The sequence below is a fragment of the Lepidochelys kempii genome, chromosome 9 (genome assembly GCF_965140285.1).
Source record: "Lepidochelys kempii isolate rLepKem1 chromosome 9, rLepKem1.hap1, whole genome shotgun sequence".
In the NCBI taxonomy this organism is placed as follows: domain Eukaryota; kingdom Metazoa; phylum Chordata; order Testudines; family Cheloniidae; genus Lepidochelys; species Lepidochelys kempii.
Window position 1 is genome coordinate 81,603,411 of NC_136388.1, and position 20,841 is coordinate 81,624,251.

General features: G+C 41.4%; 1 protein-coding gene across 5 annotated transcripts in view; it reads right to left on the reverse strand.

Annotated features, from left to right (window-relative positions):
• The window catches only part of LOC140917716 (ligand of Numb protein X 2), a 45,512-nt gene that overhangs the window by 10,334 nt on the left and 14,337 nt on the right, over positions 1-20,841 (reverse strand). For 2 of the 5 annotated variants that reach the window (XM_073361082.2, XM_073361080.2), the window contains exons 2-8: positions 13,831-14,882; positions 12,241-12,322; positions 10,619-11,074; positions 7,663-7,892; positions 5,628-5,824; positions 3,132-3,500; positions 891-1,067 (exon numbers count right to left, since the gene is read on the reverse strand). In XM_073361082.2, coding sequence (XP_073217183.1) covers positions 891-1,067; positions 3,132-3,500; positions 5,628-5,824; positions 7,663-7,892; positions 10,619-11,019 — 1,374 coding nt within the window. In that variant the 5' untranslated portion in view covers positions 11,020-11,074; positions 12,241-12,322; positions 13,831-14,882. The remainder of the gene's footprint in view (positions 1-890; positions 1,068-3,131; positions 3,501-5,627; positions 5,825-7,662; positions 7,893-10,618; positions 11,075-12,240; positions 12,323-13,830; positions 14,883-20,841) is intronic. The other 3 variants (XM_073361081.2, XM_073361083.2, XM_073361079.2) reach the window with 3 other exon arrangements.

Sequence of the window (20,841 nt, forward strand, 5' to 3'; positions counted from 1 at the left end):
AAGAAAGAGTTAGAGAGAGAGAGAGAGTCTGTGTGTGTGTGTGAGAGAGTGTGCGCGCACACACGTGTTGTGGAAACAGAAGGAGACAGTGGATTGCAGTTTATAAAGGAAATAACTGGGCTGAAACTGCATGCGATAGCCACCAACTCAGATGCAGTAACCTGGGAAACTAAACACAAGTCTAGGCAGAATTTCAGGCAGAATTTCTTCACACAAATTTTAATTTAAATATGGAACAACCTGCCAGAGGCAGCAACATAAAAGCAAATCTGTTCAAGTTCACAGTTTTCTCGAGGAGGGAATCTGAGAGTAAAAGTAACTAGTTAAGTTGGAGAAGTTGCAAAAGTATCTCTTTAGGTTCACTAGTACAGCTCTCACCTCTAGGCCACAACGCCATTTAGTCCCATACTGTGACATGGAGTCACATGCAGTGTTAACATTGCAATTTAATACTAAGGGAAAGCTATGCTTGATGGGTGCTGTCCTACAGATAGGGAATTAAACCCAATGGTTGTTTTACTGGCAGCTGTCAAATACCCAGTGGCCCTTTCTAAAGGAGCAGAGATTAACTCTGCTGTTTTGGCCAGCATTCCTTCTTCCCTTAAGACAGGCTTTGACCTCAAAGGCTGCACAAATGATGCTGCACTGCTCTGTAGATAACAGATGCTTGGTCTGACTGTACAGTTCACTGTTCTGCCAGCTCTCAACTCCTATTGCTTTGCAAAATCTGGTAAAGAAAAGGTGCTATCTGGGACCAAACCCTACTCTTTATAACCCTGCAGTATTCTTGGTTTATATTTTCATAGCACTCAGTGGTAAAGTAATAGATTTGAGAAACAAAGAACCACTGGCCCAGCAGAAAATAGCACTGCTATTACAACAAGACTTGCCTTTTGGTAGTTTGATTTTCGTCTGTAATGATTCTGGTCAGGTCTCCTCCGATGGTGCACTGGACTCCCTCCGTTGCTGCTGCTGCTACTGTTTGGTGTGCCACCATCCTCAACAGCATCTGGCAGCTGTACACCAGACTGCCTTAGGACCACAAAGTTCACTCTTGCCTCACTGGTCTGCCAGGAAAAGCAAAAAGAGAAGCTTGAGACTACTGGATTATTATTAAAGGGTAAAGTTTCACCATGGCTCATGTGGAGACTTAACCTTGTGACTTCTGATGATCTCTCTGAAAGTTGCATGTCTCAGACTGTGTAACATTCTGGAAAATGTAACAGGCATGCACACATACCTCTAGAGACCAAACAAATGTACGAAAGGAGCTGATAAGGAGTGTCACATGTAAGATACAGGAGGTAATTCTTCTATTCTACTCAGCACTTCAGCTGAGACCACACCAGTGCTATGTCCCATTTTGGACACCACACTCGAAGAGGTGAAGAAATTGGAGAGAGAGTCCAGAGGAGAGCAACAAAGTGATAAGAGGTTTACAAAACTTGGTCTAAAGCAGTGGTTCTCAACCAGGGGTATGTGTAACCCAGGAATACTCAGAGGTCTTCCAGGGGGTAGATCAACTCATCTAGATATTTGCCTTGTTTTACAACAGGCTACATAAAAAACACTAGCGAAGTCAGTACCAACTAAAATTACATAACCAATGATTTGTTTATACTGCTCTGTATACTATACACTGTAATGTAAGTACAATATTTATATTCCTATTGATTTGTTTTATATTATATAGTAAAAATGAGGAAGTAAGCAATTTTTCAGTTGTGTGCTGTGACATTTATGTCCGATTTTGTAAGTTTTTAAGTGAGGTGAAACTTGGGGGTACACAAGACAAATCAGACTCTTGAAAGGGGTACAGTAGTCTGGAAAGGTTGAGAGTCACTGGTCTAAAGAGAAGAGAAGACTGGGGTGGGGGGAGAATATATATCTCCAAATATGTAAAAGGTTGTTATAAAGAGGACAGTGATCAATTGTTCTCCATGTCTACCAAGAGTAGGACACGAATTAATCATCTTAGTTTGCAGAAAGGAAGGTTTAGGTTAGATATTATGGTTAGAAATATATTCCTAACGATAGTTAAGCTCTGGAACAGGTCACCTAGGGAGGTGGAGTGCCAACATATTAGATTCTATTCTATACATACCAGCCTCGTGGCCCAGTGCTTTGACATTTACTAACTTGAACAGCATGTTTTTGGGCTTTGCAATCAGTCCTCAGTTCTAGAAAGTTTGTTTATCAGGAACATTTGTTGACTTACTTTTAATAATAAACATCACTGCATAGGTGCAAATATTTCTATGTAAGAACACAGGCTCTCCACAAGTATCAAAACTCTTCCCTTTTTCTCCCACCACTGACTCTCCAAACTGTCAGGAAGAGAACAAACTCTCCCTTATCTTTGGATCCTTTCCAAGGTTTAAACTGTAAATTCCGTTGAAACGCCCTTGTGTTTGTCACGATCTTCAGGCAAAAAAAGAAACCCAGCTCTTAGAAGCTTAAGGGCACCGCCCCATGAGACAGAGCATTTGAAACTGATCTAAACAAAGGCCACTGCATTTGGAGTAATCCTTACACAAATACTTTACACCAAACATTCAGCCCATTAAAATGGGACAGATTTCTAACATGATGAGAATGACCATCTCCCAGCAAGGGGCCTCAAATTGACTCATGGACCCTCTTCCAAATGCAGTTTAACTTGGAATTTTACCACCAGCATCCTGACCTAAATTAAAAATGCTTTTGTTCTGTACCACCAGGCCATGCGCTCTCTATTCAGACCCCCCTAGTTTAGCTCTAGAGACACCCCACATGCTTTGTTTCACATACTCTGTCCTGGTCTCTGTCAAGATGTATGCCTTGTGTGAGGAGATTTCTCTTGTAAAAAGGCTACACCTAAAGAAGATCACTAAACCACCATAGACATCTGACTCGCTGTGGTATTGTCAGATGATTCATGGCAGATTCCCACCTGTGTATTCATGATCGCTAGGAAACAGTAATCCTCACTTCTGTAGGGAAGTCACTCTCCCAAAAATGGTTACTTAAGGGTATCCTAATTGCTCAGGCATGTTTTGTTAGCCCTTGGGTCAGAAACGGAGCAGTGTGAGTGGTGCAGACAGTCACCAAGTTATCAGACAGACAGACAGCTGATCCATTCAATAAATTACCTGTATTATCTGTGCAGCAGCCTCAGGTGTTCCCTGCCTCAGGTCCTGGCCATTTATAGAGAGGACTTTGTCATTCTGACTCAGCTTTCCATTTTTGGCTGCCAAGCCTCCGTCAAGCAGGTCCAGAATAAAAATCCCTGCCTCGTCGGTCTTCCTAATCAGTTTGATTCCCAGCGGTTCAGATGGGTCTCTCTTCATCAGCGTAACATGAATCACTTCCCGGTTAACAGCAGGGCTAGAATCCTGTTTGAGAGTCCTGTTGGAAAATCCCTTTTCCTGCAGGACCATAAGGTGAAGAACAGGACTTGGGTGGCGCAGCAAGGAGATAGCTTGGCAATGAGTCATGCTGCTGATGTTGACACCATTCACCTAGAAAGAGGAGGGAAAAATGCACCATTCAGATCCTGAAGAGCCTATGGGTCTTCCACTGTACCTAACATCACAAAGGTAGCAAAAAGCACACTTGGATCTGCCATGCACGAGGAGCCATCCCTGAGACCATTCCACAGCCTTGAAACTCTCCCATCGACTTACCTTATGCTTCTCATTCTGGTGGAGTAATGGAGTCGATAGGAGAGTGATCGGCGGTCAATTTAGCGGGTCTTCACTAGACCCACTAAATCGACCCCCAGTGGCGGATTAATGATTTTGCCGCCCCTAGGCCCTGAAATAATTGCCACCACCCCCTCCCAGCAGCTCCCCGCCCCCGCTCACCTCCACTCCGCCTCCTCCCCTGAGCGCGTTGCTGGGTTGTGTGCGAAACAGGTTCGCGAAGGAGGTGGGAAGAGGGGGGAATGCGGCGCGCTCAGGAGAGGAGGCAGGGCCGGAGTGGGGATTTGGGGAAGGGGACCAATAGTGGCAGGGAGGGGGTGGGAAAAGGGGGCGGGGAAGGGGTGGAGTTGGGGCAGGGCCGGGGGCCGTGAACTGGCACCAGGGGAAACAGCCTCTGGCTGCTATTATAAATTTGCTGCCCCTGCAATTTTGTTGGTCTAGGCGTTAATACGCCACTGTTGACCCCTGGTGGATCGATTGCCACGCGTTGATCCCCTGGTAAGTGTAGACAAGACCTAGGATCTTCAGTCTAAATCTTTCTTTTTTCAAGGTAATGTTGGTAACGGTTCTTCCTTCTCCCAGAAGCAGTCATGTAGGGTTCTATCCTGTCTCATTTTAGTGTGCGTATAGGGCTATTGGGAAGGTTAGCAAGGAGACAGGGGCGACAGCATCTTCAGTATTCTAATGACACCCAGCCAGTGTTGCTGAATATCTTACTCCCTGGCTGAGACTGGGAGGTGAATGAGGCTCAATCAGATACCGTGGATGTGATACTGACTGGCTTGGAGAAGCAACCTGAAGATATGACCAAGACTGTATCTGCCACTCTGATGCATGGGTCTGCCAATTCTTATTAGAGTGTGTAATCGAAGGAACTGGTTGGATTTCCAGTTTTTGGATTTCTGTCTGGCCAGGAGGATGTAATACAATGGTAGTGAGGTCCAGATCTTAAAGAAAGTATGTGCCTTTGTCACCTCGAGATTAGACTACCAACAATGCACTTTCCATGAAGCATTAATTCAATTTGGAAAACAAAGCTAGCTGTACAGAATGTGGCAGCTCAGTTGCTTGGCGGGGTATATTGCTATGAGCATATGGCACTAGTGTTCTCTGCTCTGCACTAGCTGCCAGTTGGATTTCAGGGTGAATTTAAAATGCTAGTTTTGACATGGAAGGCTTTAAATGATTTAGGACCTGCCGGTTTGAAAAAGAGCCTCTCCCTGTGCAATAGTGCTATTAGAGAGATGAGGTGAGGGTGAGGTAATATCTTTTATTGGACCATGGCTACAACTATACTCCATACAAATCTCATAAAAAGCGGTCAGATTCATAAATAAAATAGACTACTAAAAGCTGAAAAGTTCAAGAAAAAATTAATCTAAGGAGATCTGTCTGAAAATGTTTTACCTCCTATTGTTACAGAAGAGGTGTTTGACAAATTGAGATGAAATTAAAAAAAAAAAATCCTCTTAGTTACACCGGATTCCACCACTCTAAACAATTCTACTTCCTCTCCTGCACTTGTATCCTTCAAGTTCTGGATCAGTTAAAAATAAGAACCAATCCCAACCTTCCTTGGTTTAAAAGTGTTCTGATACCTTTTTAAAATTTTACTTCTTATTTCCATGTGGCTCTGTTACCTCTCTCCAGCTGGGCTCAGAACTAACCAAACACTATAAAAGAGGCTGTTGTCAAGGCATTTCTGGCCTGATAAAGCAGGAAGGGTCAGAAATTACATGAGACAGCCTGTTCTTTTAAGACTCTCAGCCCAGTTTCATAGAACCAAGATATTTGGACAAGTGTCCAAACTTTGGGATGCCTATCCAAATCTCCTGAGGTTTGCCCAGAATGACTTACAGTTTTTGCTATCCACTATCATAAAAAGCCTTCTCTTAGACAAAGGAGGGTGGTAACTTAACTTTACTACTAACGAAACAAACGTACCTCAAGGATATGGTCTCCAGGTGCTATTTTTCCATCTGAAGCAACAACAGAATCCCGAAGGACTTCCTGAACAACAATGTTCCCTAAAGGGGTGTCTTTGCCCCCAACTATCCGCATTCCTAGCTCTTCTTCTGGATCATCTCGGTGAATTTCAATTGTACTTGTTTCAGCCACAAGACTAGCTTTCTGAGGCAGGTCTGATTGTGAGAATCAGAGAAAACAACACATGAATACAGAAAATATCCCCTAGTCCTTTCTCTATTCTAGTTTCACACACAGATGAGGTATATATTACTGGTAGGGCTTGTATTGTTGGGCATTTATGTGCTCAAAGACAGTATTTTGTGGGGTGGGGGAGGGTATGGGGGGGGGAGAGAAAAGATCACAAACTAAAAGCAGAAAAGTTAAAATTTCCTAGACTTTTTCCCCATATGTTCCCAACTCGGGCTCACTCAGTGCAAAGCTGATTGTCAGATGGTGTAGCAAGAATGCAAACAAAGCATTTTTGAGGCCTTTTATAAATAGATGCTTAATTTGCCATTTCGAGATTTTTCTTCTTCTATATCCACTGCCAGGTTATTTAAAGTCAAACTACTTGCAACTTGGGACTTTTTGGTTGCCAGTCTGATGCTCAGGCCATTACAGAAAAGGACTTAGTTTAGTGCTCTGATCAAAGAGCTGAAAGCCTAGAACTCTTGTGTTCTAATCAGAGGTCTGACATTGCTTTGATGTATGACCTTGGGCAAGTCATTTAACCGCTCTGTTTCAATTTCCCTTCCCCCTTTGTAAAATGACAGTAACATTCACCTACTTCAGAGGGATGAGGAGAATTAATAAATACTTCCAAACCATTCCAAAGATGAAAATTGTTAGCTCTCCCTGCGCTTTTGGCAAAGTATGTTAACTCTATCATCACTGCAGCATTTGTGCAAGCCAAGCACATTAGGTGTTGTAATGAAGGCAATCACAATGCCAGCCAAGTACAGCTGTAGTTCTCTATCACACAGTGGCTTTAACAGAGAGACTGACATGTACTTGGGGAAACTCCAACACAGAACCAAGGTAATCTACATGGTAACTATTAGACAGGTTCATTAGGAGATAGACTTTCCTACCGATCACCCAGCCCATCTAAGCAAGCCCAGGAATTAAGAAAATCATTTTGAAACATGCTATCAAGAGTTTCAGGCTACTGATTGACATTCTAAAGATTTAATCAAGTGGTATCTTTGAGTGGAGCTATAGCTATTTTCATTTGTAGTGTGATGGGATGTGTTTTCTTACTGAAGATCAATTTCAAATCCAAGCACTGGCACAGGCCCCAAAAATGCTTCTGTTTAGTATCAGTATGGAGGAACTAAAATAAAAAACCTGAACAAATAGTTGCCTCAAAAGAGTAAATACAAAATAAAAAGAGAGATTAGCACAAATTCCTGGTACTGATTGTTTGGCATCTTCATGATATGTTTGGTGCCCTGTTCTCAAAGGGGTGGTGCATATACTTTGTTTCCACACAGCTGCAAAAGAACATTGTTACTGAAAAGCTTCTGATATTTTTTTTTTAAATTGGTGCTTTATGTATTGCTCGTTAACCTAGGGTTTGTGAAATAATCTTGCTGTACTCTGCATGTAGCCATCCTGAGATGGGATAAGGGAGCTGCTACTCTTAGTAGGATTGCCAATTTTGTTTGGATGTATTCCTGGAGGTTTCATCACATGACATAATTCTGGAGACTCCAGGGAAATCCTGGAGGCTTAGCTCTTAAAGAACTTTTTTAGTGTCAGTGGCAGAGGTTTTTTGTTTTTGGAACTGAAAGGCCAAGAGTAAAAAGCAAAAGGAGAAGCTTGAAACTATTGAAGGTCTCCAAGTACTTGTTCATACAGATATGGGCAGAATCTGTGACAAGCTCTTTTAAAGAGTATCCTTAATTTTTTATTTTTATTTTTTAAAGGAGATTTGAAACTTAATTGCATTTTGTGCTATTCAAAGTGGTGTCCGTGAGATACTGTTGGGAACTGCAGAGAGACACATCACCTCCTTCTTCACCCTCCTCAAATGCTGGATTAACGAGTCCAGGCTCCACAGTCCCCAGAGATACCACAGCCGCTATAGAGCTTTCTGCCACCAGCGAGGATGCTCCATCTGTTAGCTCCGCCTCTCTGGCAGCATTAGTTTCCTCCCTGGTTATGGGATCTTCCTTGCCCTTGGAATGTGGATTTTTTCTCCTTTCTATGTCAGACTTGTATTTCTTGAAGCCAGGACACCTAGCAAGGGTTTGAAAGTCAGTCATCCACACAAGCAGCAACAATCTCATCTTACATAGTAAACTCAGCACATACACGTGCTGGGTAACCACGGTGCTTCAGAAAGCATGATTAAGTCTGGTCAGTCACACGTTTTCTTTCCAGCAGCTGGTGCTAGCAGGGATTCATTCACATCTCAGCCTCAAACTGAGGCTGGAAGAAGGCGGAGAGAAACTCCTTTGTCAACTTTTTTATTTTTATTTAAGAGACCGATTAGTTTAATTATCTGAGAAAGGGACAGTAGGAAGGAGTTCTCCCTGTTAAAATATTTAGCATTCAAGCCCTGCTGCTCCCAATGAATGTGAGAATATATTTTGTGAGGCATAAGCAAATACTTATTACCTTGGCTCTTTCAGAGCCAAGGTAAGAGTGTGAACCACATATTTGAATCTCAGAAGCTTTATAGTCTTGAATATGCCATGGTTTCTACCAATCCAGCAACATACAAGACTGAGTGGGGCAGTTGCTGTACCCACGTTATACTAAATAGAAGTCTCTCACCATCCATCCAGTTCCTCTCATAAGCACCACACACAGCATTTTAAAAAGAACCCCGATACCCCGTACGCAGCAACATAAAAATCAATGTTACAGAAGAAGCAGGGGAAGGAAACCAAACTCAGGCTATTACCACCCTTGGTAAGAGGATCAATGGCAAGTTAGGTTGGTGATGCAGAAGTGCTGTTGGAGGCTCAGCGGCAGATACTATTCCCTGAGTCAGTACTGAACCAGTGCTCCAGAACAATGATACAGGATACTAGGTTATGGTGGTTACCACTGTGTCCAAATCAAATTCCATTTGGAGTATTTACATTCTGGCTACTGCGGTCCCTCTGCAATTTCACCTACTCTTTTATTTCTTCCTGGTCACTCTGCTCCCAATTGTAAGGTAGCCAAAGATACCTCTCAAAGGCACAGGGCAATCAAACCTAGTGTCCAAAATACGTCTGCTTGTTGACAAACCGGAGGCCCAGGAATGGCCCTCAGAGCCATTTCAATTATTAATATTGGCATCCTCCTACTACACTATTGAGATCTCTACAGTCTGGCTTCAGAGGTGTTAATTTTACAAAGTGGAGGGGAAAATGCCACAAACTAGTCTCTAAAATTTGCTGCTCATTCTTTTTTAAATGCACAGATGTGGCTTAAGTCTCACTAAAAATCATCACAAACCCTGATGCAAAATACTTTCCAGGTGGTGGTTTTATGACAGTTGGAATTTAGCTTGAATCATGTTAACAGACTGTATATTTAAAAAAAAAAAAACATACTAGATTATTGGAACTTGTTTTCGGTACTGATTAAGTCACAATAAACTAAACTGCAAGCCACCAGATATGGTCTGAAAGGTTAACCTTCCCATATGTGACTGGATATTCACTGAAGCTGAATGACATTTCAGCTAGCAAAGATAAGATATAGGCGCTTCTAACTCACAGTTGCAGGGATTTGGGAAGTGGGGGAAACAGATTATTCCATGCTGACTGTGTGTGTAAGGCTCAAGTAAAACAGTCCCAGCCCTTAAGAGCTTATAGCGTAAGAAACAGAAGATGGAATGCACTGGTAAAACGAGAAAATGGAATACATTCGTTTTTTGAAGAAGGGAAATGTTTTAAAATTGTGGACTCTAAACTCGTATGTTGAAAGTATGGATAAAGGTATGGAGAGAGCACCTTAGCCTCTACATACCATAGGAACATGCAATAGAAACACAAATACCTGGCTAAAATTGCAAAGATTTCCTTAGCTCAACTACCATCTGCACACTTGTTGACTTTGGTATTGCCATAGACAAGCATGATTATTTGAATGGTATCAAATCTACTGTGTACTACCTATTACATACTAACAAAACATGCTGCCACTGAAACTTTGCCTTTGTTTACAATATGGCTTGCTCCCGGCTCCATTCTGAGCAATCATTAACTGGGAACAAAGGTTCTTCAAACTCATTGGAAAGACTCCTTTGTTGTGTGCACTTTTCTAAAACCACAGTTCTTTGTCTGCTCCAGCTCAGCTAGTTGGCAGTGGAAATGCCAAAAACATCTGTGCTGAGAAGTGCAATGAAAAGTCAGTCTCCCTTTTTTTGCAGAACACATTTTCAGTTGCATCTATGATTGTGAAAAGAATGAGGGCAGATAATGGCATTACAAATATGTGATTCAGCAAGTGCATAATGCACTGGGTGAAGTGACTTCTAGTATTTGGATCAAAGACTTGTGTGTTACGCATCTTAATTGGACCAATTAAGCTGGCGGTATTGTACCCCTTGTCTCTCTTCTGTAAATACTCAGGACCCATGCACTGTGTTTGCAGCGAGAGGTATGTATGTTTATAATTACTTCAACGAAGCAGGTGCACAAGGACTATTCTGTGAAAAGGAGCACTGTATTCAGATACAATTCAGGAGCTTGTTACATTCAGTTGGGTATTGCTTCTGCTTATCTATGTCTGACCAGAAAAGTAGTTTAACCTGCATCCTCAACACAGATGCACTAACCACCCAAACACATAAGCATATTGTCTTCATCCTCTCATCTTACTGGCCCCTCCCTTTGTCATCTCTGCCTGATGTTCTCATCTTAACTTAGTTTGTTCTGGGTAAGGAAACCATTGTTCTGTTCACTAAGGCACCACAGATAGTGCTATGTTACTAACTAATAGTTAATATGTAAACATATACGCACCTGTTCTGTAAATGGGCTTCTAGTTCACACCTCTGCATAGTCTGCTGACACTCTTTCTGGAAGGGACAGAGGATAGTCAACTTATCCAGCAGGTTTCTCACTAGAAGGCTAGACTTTCGGCAGTATTGGAAACTCAGTTTTTTCCGATCCATGGGACAAAAGTTATACTCCTGCATGAAGTTCTCAAGGCACTTGAAACAGTATGTGTGTCCACAGGGTGTATCCATGGGCTGGAGCAAAGGCTGAAGGCAGATATGGCAAACCAGCTCATCATCCACTTCATCTTGGAAGTTATAAAGATGATTGTCCTGTAACAGGTGGAACTGGCCACATTTATGGCAAAGTTCACTGATTTTAGAGACCTGCTCTTCCACTGCAGGGTCAGCCATGATATCCAACATCAGAAGAGAGCTTGTCAGTTTGAAGAGCAGGAGTTAGTGGTCTCACAGGACTTCTCTAATGAAAAGGGGAGAGAGAGAGAATTAATCACTCAACTGTCTAAAATGCTAGTTAAGAGGCCACTGTCAACTTGAAATCTAGTCAGTTAAAAATAAGTTAAACGCAGTTTCAAGAAGCACACCTGTTCCAAGTCCCCCAGCTAATTTTTGTGATTTTGCATTTTTCTATCTCCCCATCCCCTCCCTTAATTTTTCCTTTCCACTGTAACTATGAGAGACCCCCACCCAGGCAGCAGGGGAAAGTAAGGCTCTGATTCAACAAAGCATTTGTGCATCTGTTTAAGCATTTTGGCGATCTGGATCCCAAAAGATTATGCATGGGAAATAGTGACACTGACTAGACATAGTTCTGTCAAATACACAAAGTAAAACTAACTGAAATTCTTATTCCTTATAATTACAATAATAATTGCAAGAAAAGTGATTAAGTGACAGTTTCCTTGTCTACCTTTCTGGTTGGTATTTGTCTTAAAGAGATGGGGGTTAATGGATTTTTTTTGGGGGGTGAGGGGGAAGGAAGAGAGGGTTGAATAGAAATTTTAAATCTAGGAGGCATTTCCTTCCTCCCAGTCCTCTCCTTCGCAAAAAGAAAACCCTGTTAGTTTTAACCATGAGTGTATTGTTCACTACTCACACAGGCACACATTGTGTGTGTGTTCAAATAAGTATTCTATGGAACTAAAAAAAAACCAACTGCTTTATAATGAAGGATAGAAATACCCACCCAGGCCACTACATAATTCACTATAGTGTACCCAAAATGACTGAACTTCATTGGCTTTGTAAATAAATCTCAAAAGTTGTGGAGTACAAAGATAATGGGACACATTCAGATCTCTGCAGCTGCAACTACATTGATCGAATTGCATTCTGAACGTTGCCTTGCTTGGCAAGCACAGACAAAATTGTCACATTGAGGATTTTGTTTTTTAATCTGGCAGTTATAATATAGGTTTCAGAGTAGCAGCCGTGTTAGCCTGTATCCGCAAAAAGAAAAGGAGAACTGGTGGCACCTTAGAGACTATCAAATTTATTTGAGCATAAGCTTTTGTGAGCTACAGCTCACTTCATCGGATGCATTCAGTGGAAAATACAGTTGACAAGAACCTCTGAGGAATGGGGGGGGGGAATAAACATGGGGAAATAGTTTTACTTTGTGTTCACCTGCACATCTACCAATGTGATATATGCCATCATGTGCCAGCAATCACCCTCTGCCATGTACATTGGCCAAACTGGACAGTCTCTACATAAAAGAATAAATGGACACAAATCAGACGTCAAGAATTATAACATTCAAAAACCAGTCGGAGAACACTACAATCTCTTTGGTCACTCGATTACAGACCTAAAAGTGGCAATTCTTCAACAAAAAAACTTCAAAAACAGACTCCAATGAGAAACTGCTGAATTGGAATTAATTTGCAAACTGGATACAATTAACTTAGACTGGGAGTGGATGGGTCATTACACAAAGTAAAACTATTTCCCCATGTTTATCTTCCCCCCCCCCCCCCCCCCCCGTTCCTCACACGTTCTTGGCAAAGGCTGGAAATGGCCCACCTTGATTATCACTACAAAAGGCTCCTCCCCCCCTCCTGCTGGTAATGGCTCACCTTACCTGATCACTCTTGTTACAGTGTGTATGGTAACACCCATTGTTTCATGTTCTCTGTGTATATAAATCTCCCCACTGTATTTTCCATTGAATGCATCCAATGAAGTGAGCTGTAGCTCACAAAAGCTTATGCTCAAATAAATTTGTTAGTCTCTAAGGTGCCACAAGTACCCCTTTTCTTTTCTTTTTTAGTTATAATATAGTAAGCCATATGGTACCGCACAGGGCTGGAATTCTACATCCTGTACTTTTCTAAAACTTTCATAAAAATAATTAGGAATGAGATATTTCTAGTGTGAAAAGTGCAAGAAGATAAATTTTGTACTTGGATGAAGTGTCTTGAAACAATTCCTTTATAGAATGTGAAAAAAAAGTTTAGATTTTGGAGAAAACTGGTCTACACAAATGCCTGGAGGAGAACGTAGAGAGGAACAGTAACTTATCAAGAACTGTAAGCAAAAGTCAGGAGTTTCTAACAAACAGACACACACCATGCTACTTCAATTCCTGTCAAACACACACGTCAGCTTTTTAATTAAAAGGGCTAGTAATCACAAATCAAACCATTTTGTTTTGCACATTGTTACTTTGTCGTGGAAACTTACCCACTTCAGAAGTCGAACAGTATCACTGTCAAGGTGCCAGGGTATTGGGAAGACGGAGGGTAAAAATACATACATAAAATAAAATCAGGCAGCAAGTTTGCTCCCCATGCAATCCCTCTGAGTGCCAGTGTCACCCTGTGAGTAGGAGCTTACATGGGATATCTAGTTCAAGTGCTTTGCTTATGTCTAGTCTTTACTGTAAGTGACTTTTATCACTTCCCACTCCAGACAAAATAGGAGGCATATTTCAGATAATGGGAGAATGTGAACAATACACAAGCCTATGTAGTACAGATGAAGAACGTGGTATCCCACGCTCCAGCATTGTAGAAGCCCCAGGGTTCTGCCAGCTGCAGCAGGCAGGTACATATAGTACATCTAAACCACCCAGGCACAGCCTCTCTTGCCATATTTTTCACACAAAAGGACATATTTTGATCCTCACTTCTCTTGAGAGCTAAGAGGTAATATTACAACTTCAGACAAGCCCCTGACACCACCTAATGATGATGATGGGCGATCACTCATTACCAAGTATGATCATCTTCCGTGGGAGTTATGGGTCCTCAGGCGGCTAATAAGGCCAATCCTTGAACCACAGGTTCTATTGCAATGAGGGCAGATGTTTTCAGGCTCAGCAGGAGGCTGTTGACCATGACTAGAAGCCAGTGTCTCCTTCCTTCCGTGCCTCTTGTCCTCTTCAGCTTGCAGGCGAGCAAGTTCAAAATGCAGGGGATCATCACATAGGACTTCACTTCATTTTAATGATCCTGGGCAAGTATCTCCCAAGTGTCAATGTCAATATTACACTTTTTTAGGTTGTCCTTCAGTAAGTCCTTATAACGCTTCCAGTGTCCACCCATGTTACGGTACTCTTCTTTCAGCTGAGAGAAGAGCACCTGTTTTGGGAGGTGATGGTCTGGAATCCGGACAACATGACCAGTTCAGCGGAATTGCTGACGGATGATTATTGCCTCGATACTGGTGGTCTTTGCCTCTTCCAGGACACTAATATTGGTGCACCTGTCTTCCCATTTGATCTTCAGAATCTTATGAAGGAAGCGTTGATGGTGCCTCTCAAGGATTTTCAAGTGGTGTCTATAGGTTGTCCAAGTTTTGGACCCATACAACCATGTTGGGAGAACAACAGCTTGATAAACAAGAAGCCTGGTGTCTGTTCGAATGTCGTGATCTTCAAAAACCCTGTGCCACAATCGAGAAAAAAAGCTACACTGGCACAGCTCAGGCGACGTTGAATTTCTGCCTTGGATGAAAGATGACGTCCAAGTTAGAGGAAATGATCAACATTCTCCAGTGCCACTCCATTGATTTTGATAGAAGGGACATGTAATACCTCATCTGGAGAGGGCTGATAGAGCACTTTAGTCTTCTTGATATTAAGAGTGAGACCAAGACATGCGATGCGTAAGCATCGGTAAACACATTTCAAGATAGTTTGAAGATCTTTCTCAGAGTGGGCAAAGATTGCGTTGTCATCAGCATCCTGAAGTTCCACAGCCAATGTCGTAGAGATCTTACTCTTGGCTTTCAGCCTGCTAAGCCTGAACAGCTTTCCATCTAGTCTGTAAAATAATTTCAATGTCAGCTGTAAACTTTCCAGCAATTAGGTAAAGAATGACTGCGATAAAAACTGCAAACATGGTTGGAGCGATGATACAGCCCTGTTTTACTCCTGTTTGCACTTACACCAACTAATACTTGGATTCAGTCAGCCCAATACCAACAACTTAACACCCCTACCTGTCCACCCCACGCTTTCCAAAGCCAAATAACTATCAGTAAGACACAGAGGCACAGTTGTACTTTTGGGTTTATACTACATGTTTTAATAGTTGCATAAAACATTTTGGCAGGTGATTAAATAATACATAGTTTCTCAGTGAAAATCAAGAATTCACTCCTACTTTTGCTGATAAACCATTGTAAGCCTTTTCAAATGTATCCTGCAGGGTTTCATTCTCTGCTCTTTTTGCTACAACGTTACATTTCTAGACTAGTGGGAAATAGACTTCCGTATCTGAATCCAGTAAAAAAAATATATAGTTCTTATAAATTCTATTTTCCTATAATCCCAATATTAATTCCAAATCTAATTTTTGAAGGTTCCATATTTAAAAATGGAAAACTGGACACCTAATTTGTCTAACAACTTTAAGTGCTCAAATAGGATTTACCTTACATCACTGTCCTTTCAACAAAGAGGAAGTTGCTTCAGATGTTTGGGAACCTAAACCTGTCACATCAGCGACGAAACACAACCCACACCCGTCGGCAAGGTAGTAGTTTGTGAACAGCACGAGTGAGGTGGCAAGCTTGAACATGCCCACTGGCTGTTCAGTGATTTCAAACAAAAGCAGATGTTCTGTGTAAGTACAATTAGTAAGAAGTTACTCAGCAAAGACAACTGCTTAAGAATCAGTTTTGTTACACTAAATATTTGGAGGATGCCGTTCCAGCACTGAGGGTTTGGTTCTACTCTCACACTGGTCTGAGTGCTTTAGCTTTCACAGAGTCACTTTAGTCTAGTCACTCTTATACCAAAAGTGAGAGCACAATCAGGCCCTGTAAACTCAGATTCAAGTTCTAAACATGCAATTTAAAATACGCCTGGAGTCGTCATGGGCAGCTTCTATCAAGTTTAAACTTCTCATCCTTTTCTACAAGGGCCAAAAATCACCTGTCTCCACTCCATCTCACAACACACTCTTGTTTCTTCTCTCCTGCTTCACTTCAATTATACCACTCTTAACGCCACTTAACTTCCTTCCCCTGCTTCCACTTTTTTGACTTCTTCCGGGTTGTGGCTTAAGACAATGTGCCAAGCCCCCTATATTATTCAAATCTCTCCCTAAGATCCATTCTTCCCACAAACACCAACTACATCAGTCAAATGCCTTGTCTACCCTAACACTAAGAAAAATGTTGTCTTTTACTCTTTGCACCACACAAAAATACAATATGAAGAAGCCACAGGGCAAAGTTAGGTCCCAAATCACTGTGTTTACTAAATAGACACAACCCTGTAAGGCCTAGCTGCATGCTATTATTGCCCTTGACTATTTTCTGGGTGCTTCTAAAACAGAGAATATAGTGAATGCCACTGGAGGGTTCAGACTATTTAAAGAGATACCACCCAATTCCTATACACTACAAAAAAGGAAGAGGATAAAGCGGGAGGAATAAATCTTAGAAAGCAAAAACTTTCCTCTAGATTTCTCAGTGTGTCATGTCTTGCATGCGCTAGAGTGCAAATTCCTTAGGAAGGAACTGTTGTGTTTTGGCTTTACCACACCAAATACATCATGGGTTCTTACACACATACACACAAACAAAAGGATAGTAGAACCTCAGAGTTACAAACAACCTTCATTCCCAAGGTGTTTGTAACTCTGAACAAAACATTATGGTTATTCTTTCAAAAGTTTACAATTGAACATTGACTTAATATAGCTTTAAAACTTTCCTTTTTTTTTTTTTTAGTAGTTTACATTTTACACAGTACTGTACTGTATTTGTGTGCATTTTTTTGTCTTTTGTCTCTGCTGCTGTCTGATTGTGTACTTCCAGTTTGAAAGGAGGTGTGTGGTTGACTGGACAGTTCGTAACTCTGGAGTTCATAACTCTGAGGTTCTACTGTATATCCTATTTTTTGTACTAACACTGAATCACAGAATAATAGAAATTAGAAATCTTCCTTGCTCTATTAGGTTGTCTAGTCTGCCAATGCAAAACTATTCCCTGCACTATGTTAGTGGATTGACTATTCTTGTTTTAATTGTGTCAAGTGTTGGAGCTTCCAGCACTGCTTGTGTCAGATATAGATCCCCTCTCTGTGTTCATCTGCAGCATTAGTAATAGCACTACTAAATTATGTAGTATGCCAAGAAACACACAAACACTAAACCTTTTAGTACTATTTCAGGCTATGGAATTCCAATTAAAATTAAATTCAGATATACCCTTAAACTTGCAAATACTGATTCAATACTCTCATAATCAGGATATTTTAAAAAGGAATGCTGTCTAAAAAACCTTCCCAAGTTTATACTTCTGCCTGTACTAAGCTTCTCTATATTACTGTAGTACTTCTTTTAGAGAAAAAGAATTGTGGTTGTTCTTGAACTACCCAGATATTAAAGCATCACTGTTTGCAATGCTATCATTTGACATTCTTACATTTCTACTTCCTGTTTTCAGCACTTAGCTCAATCATAAAAAACTGTTTGGAGCACAGATGTGCAAAATCCAATCCAGGTCTATATAAGGTACTTACATGCAGTCCCTTCCCTGCAATTCTCATATCTAAACACCTGACAATCTTTCATGTATTTATCTGCACAACACCCCAACGAGGTAGAGAAATAGTACTATTCCCACTTTACAGATGGGGAACTGAACCTCAAGTGACTTGCCCAATGCCATACAGGAAGTCTGTGGCAGAGCAGAGAATTGAACTCAGGTCTCTCAAGACCTGGGTCCAAGACTTTATGCATAAAACAATTATGTATTGGTGGGACAGTGGGGAATTGAGGCATTGAGATAAGCCATTTTGGTTCATCTGTAATTCTGAACTAAAAGCCGACATAGTTCTGTAGAAACAAACTTCTGTGATTTTTTTCTCAAGAACACAAGATTGGTCAGCGAGACCTACCAAACTTGACATATTACAAAATAAGGGAACATACAGTTAGTCTCTGTAAATCATGGTGATAAAGACAGAAATCAGATACTTCAAGGATTATTCATGAAAGGTTCTGACAACTAGAAGAAATTTGCACCATATTGCACTTCAAACTGTTTCTGTTCCAAAGAAAAAGTTCATTTGTCGTATGACTAGTTCATATTACTACAGAAAATATTTTGGTAATTTAAAAGTTTTATATTGTGCACTTAAAGGAAAGTGCTTACCTGCTATATTGATCACATGGAAAGCCCCAAGTTAAAAATCTCAAAATGGATTTTTAACTAAACACAGTGCATGCCTAGATTAGGTAAACTGCAATAGTTTATTGCATTAATATTATTCTACTTATTAAGTTTATGAACACATTCCCCCGGGAGACTGGAAATGCAACATTCCCATTACTGGATTACAAACAAATAAGAGCAGCAACAATTAATCTAAATTCCTTGGATGGACAAAACACAAACCCAGAGCATGCTGGGTTGGCTGAGATCATAGATGCAAATATAAAGTTCTTGTAAGCATCAGTACCCTCCTGACTGCTCAGAGCAAAGACAACAAAGTGAGTAGCCAGTGCAACATAAATCCAAATATATCTAGGACAGTATGAAAGAATGGGAAAATAACTGTGAAACTTTCTGCAACTTTGTGTGACCAGTTTTCACACAATTGCAAAATTCTGCATTTTCATAAAACGGTGAATTAGCTGGAAAAACCATGCAGAATTTTGCTCATTTTCACAATGAAGAGTTTTGGTTTTTTAAGCTAAATTTGGCCTCCATCTTGAGTGAAAGTTTGACATCCAGAAAAGGGACCAAGTTCATGTGAAATACAGGAATGCTCATATTTTGAGCATTTAATGTTGCTAATACATTTCACAACCCTAGCTCAGTTGCTGTCCAGCCATGGCGCAGAGATAATTGTTGCTGTTATTGCTAAGCACAGACTACTTTAAAAAAAAGGTTGGGTTTAAAAAAACAAACAACCAAACAAAAAACAACCCCACAACACTTAAGGTAGGTCAACTTTAAATATACAGGATAAAATGCAGGAATAGTTCTCAAAGGGGACACCATTCATTCTGGTGTTCTATTGCTGTTCCTTACTGTTCTTTGCTTACTGATATTGCCGAAGATTAAACCACCAGAGGTAAAAGCACCAAAGAAAAGCAGCTACAAGCAGCATGTCTTTTGTACAGTTAAAGAGAAGGTGATCCTTTTAATGATTAACTCTGGGAGTTTTATAATAAGCCATCTCTGAGAGCATTTTTAATCCAGTCTCTAGTAAGTTATTGTGATGCTCTGCCTACTTATAGGTGTACTGACCAGGGAAAGCCAAGTTAGCACTCCTTTAGCACACTAAGCTTAAAGAGATACCACCAATTTAAAAATCTTTCTTCTATCCCAACCATTTTTACCCACTGTTTAACCACTAAGAATACAATAAATGAAAGGGGATTTGGGGAAAAATAATTTTCTCTTTTCAGTTAGTTCATTTCACAGAATTTTGTGTGGATATTTCTTACAGGAACAAATAGAGAAACTAATTACCAGAATAATAAGAAAATGATTGTAAAACCATAAAAAGGCAGGGGACATCAGGGGCAAGTGTAATACCAAAAATGACTATTGTCTCATGTTTAAGAGCAGACTTCAAAATGAGTGTCTATTAACATTATTCTTATTGGATATGTGCTAGCATGGTTTGACTGGCAAATGTAGGCAGAAAAAAGGTTTCTGGAACAAGGCTTAACAAAGTAGGAAGCCGGGAGTATGACAGCCTTAGGGTTTGTCTACACTGGCAATTTACAGCGCTACAACTTTCTTGCTCAGGGGTATGAAAAAACACCCCCCGGAGCGCAGCAAGTTTCAGCGCTGCAAGCAACGCCCCTCATGGAGGTGTTTTTTTGTTTTTAAGAGCGCTGGGAGAGCTCTCTCCCAGCACTGTGCCGCAACCACACAAGCCACATAAAAGCGCTGCCATGGCTGCGCTTTAGCATTGCCAGTGTAAACTAGCCCTTAGTCTAAACAAGGGCCCCAATTCAGCAAAGCACCCAAATATGTGTTTAAATTCATCCCTATTCAGTAAAGCACTTAAGTGTGTGCTTAAAGTAGGGGACTAAGTTTCTTTCCTGCTTTTTTTATTTATATGAATTTTGCAAACTGGTGTGAAATGTTCTACTAATGAAACGAAACAGCAGTAGGCCCAATTCCCCCCTCCCCTTACACTGGTCTTATACCAGGTGACTAACTTCAATTAAAAGACTCCTGATTTACAGTGAACAGGGAGGGAAGAATCAGAACACTTCAGTATTGAGAAAATGCTGACTTACCCATTTATCTACAAGTGCCTTACAAGCCAGAATTATATGAATGCCACAAATTTCAGTTTTCAGAGTAGCAGCCGTGTTAGTCTGTATCCGCAAAAAGAAAAGGAAGACTTGTGGCACCTTAGACAGAGATGAGCTGCCAAAATCTTAACAATGAGTTCCCTCCTCACCCCACAAGGGGGTCGCTGCCCGCCCCCCGGGACTCCTGCCCCATCCAACCCCCCCTTCCCCCCCCGCATTCCTTGACTGCCCCCAGAACCAGGCAGGAGGGTCTCCTGGGCCACCATAGTCGGTGCCCACCCCACCCCTAAGAGCCAGAGGCACCTGCCAGGGGGTGAGGTGGGGAGTCCCGGAGGTGCTTACCTGGGGCAACTCCCAGGAAGCATCCGGCAGGTCCCTCTGGCTCCTAGGGGCGGAGGAGCATAGCTAGGGGGGAATTGGGGGAGCAGCCGACTCCCTGGGTGCTCCACCCACCGGCAGCTCCCCACCCCGCACCCAGCCCCAGATC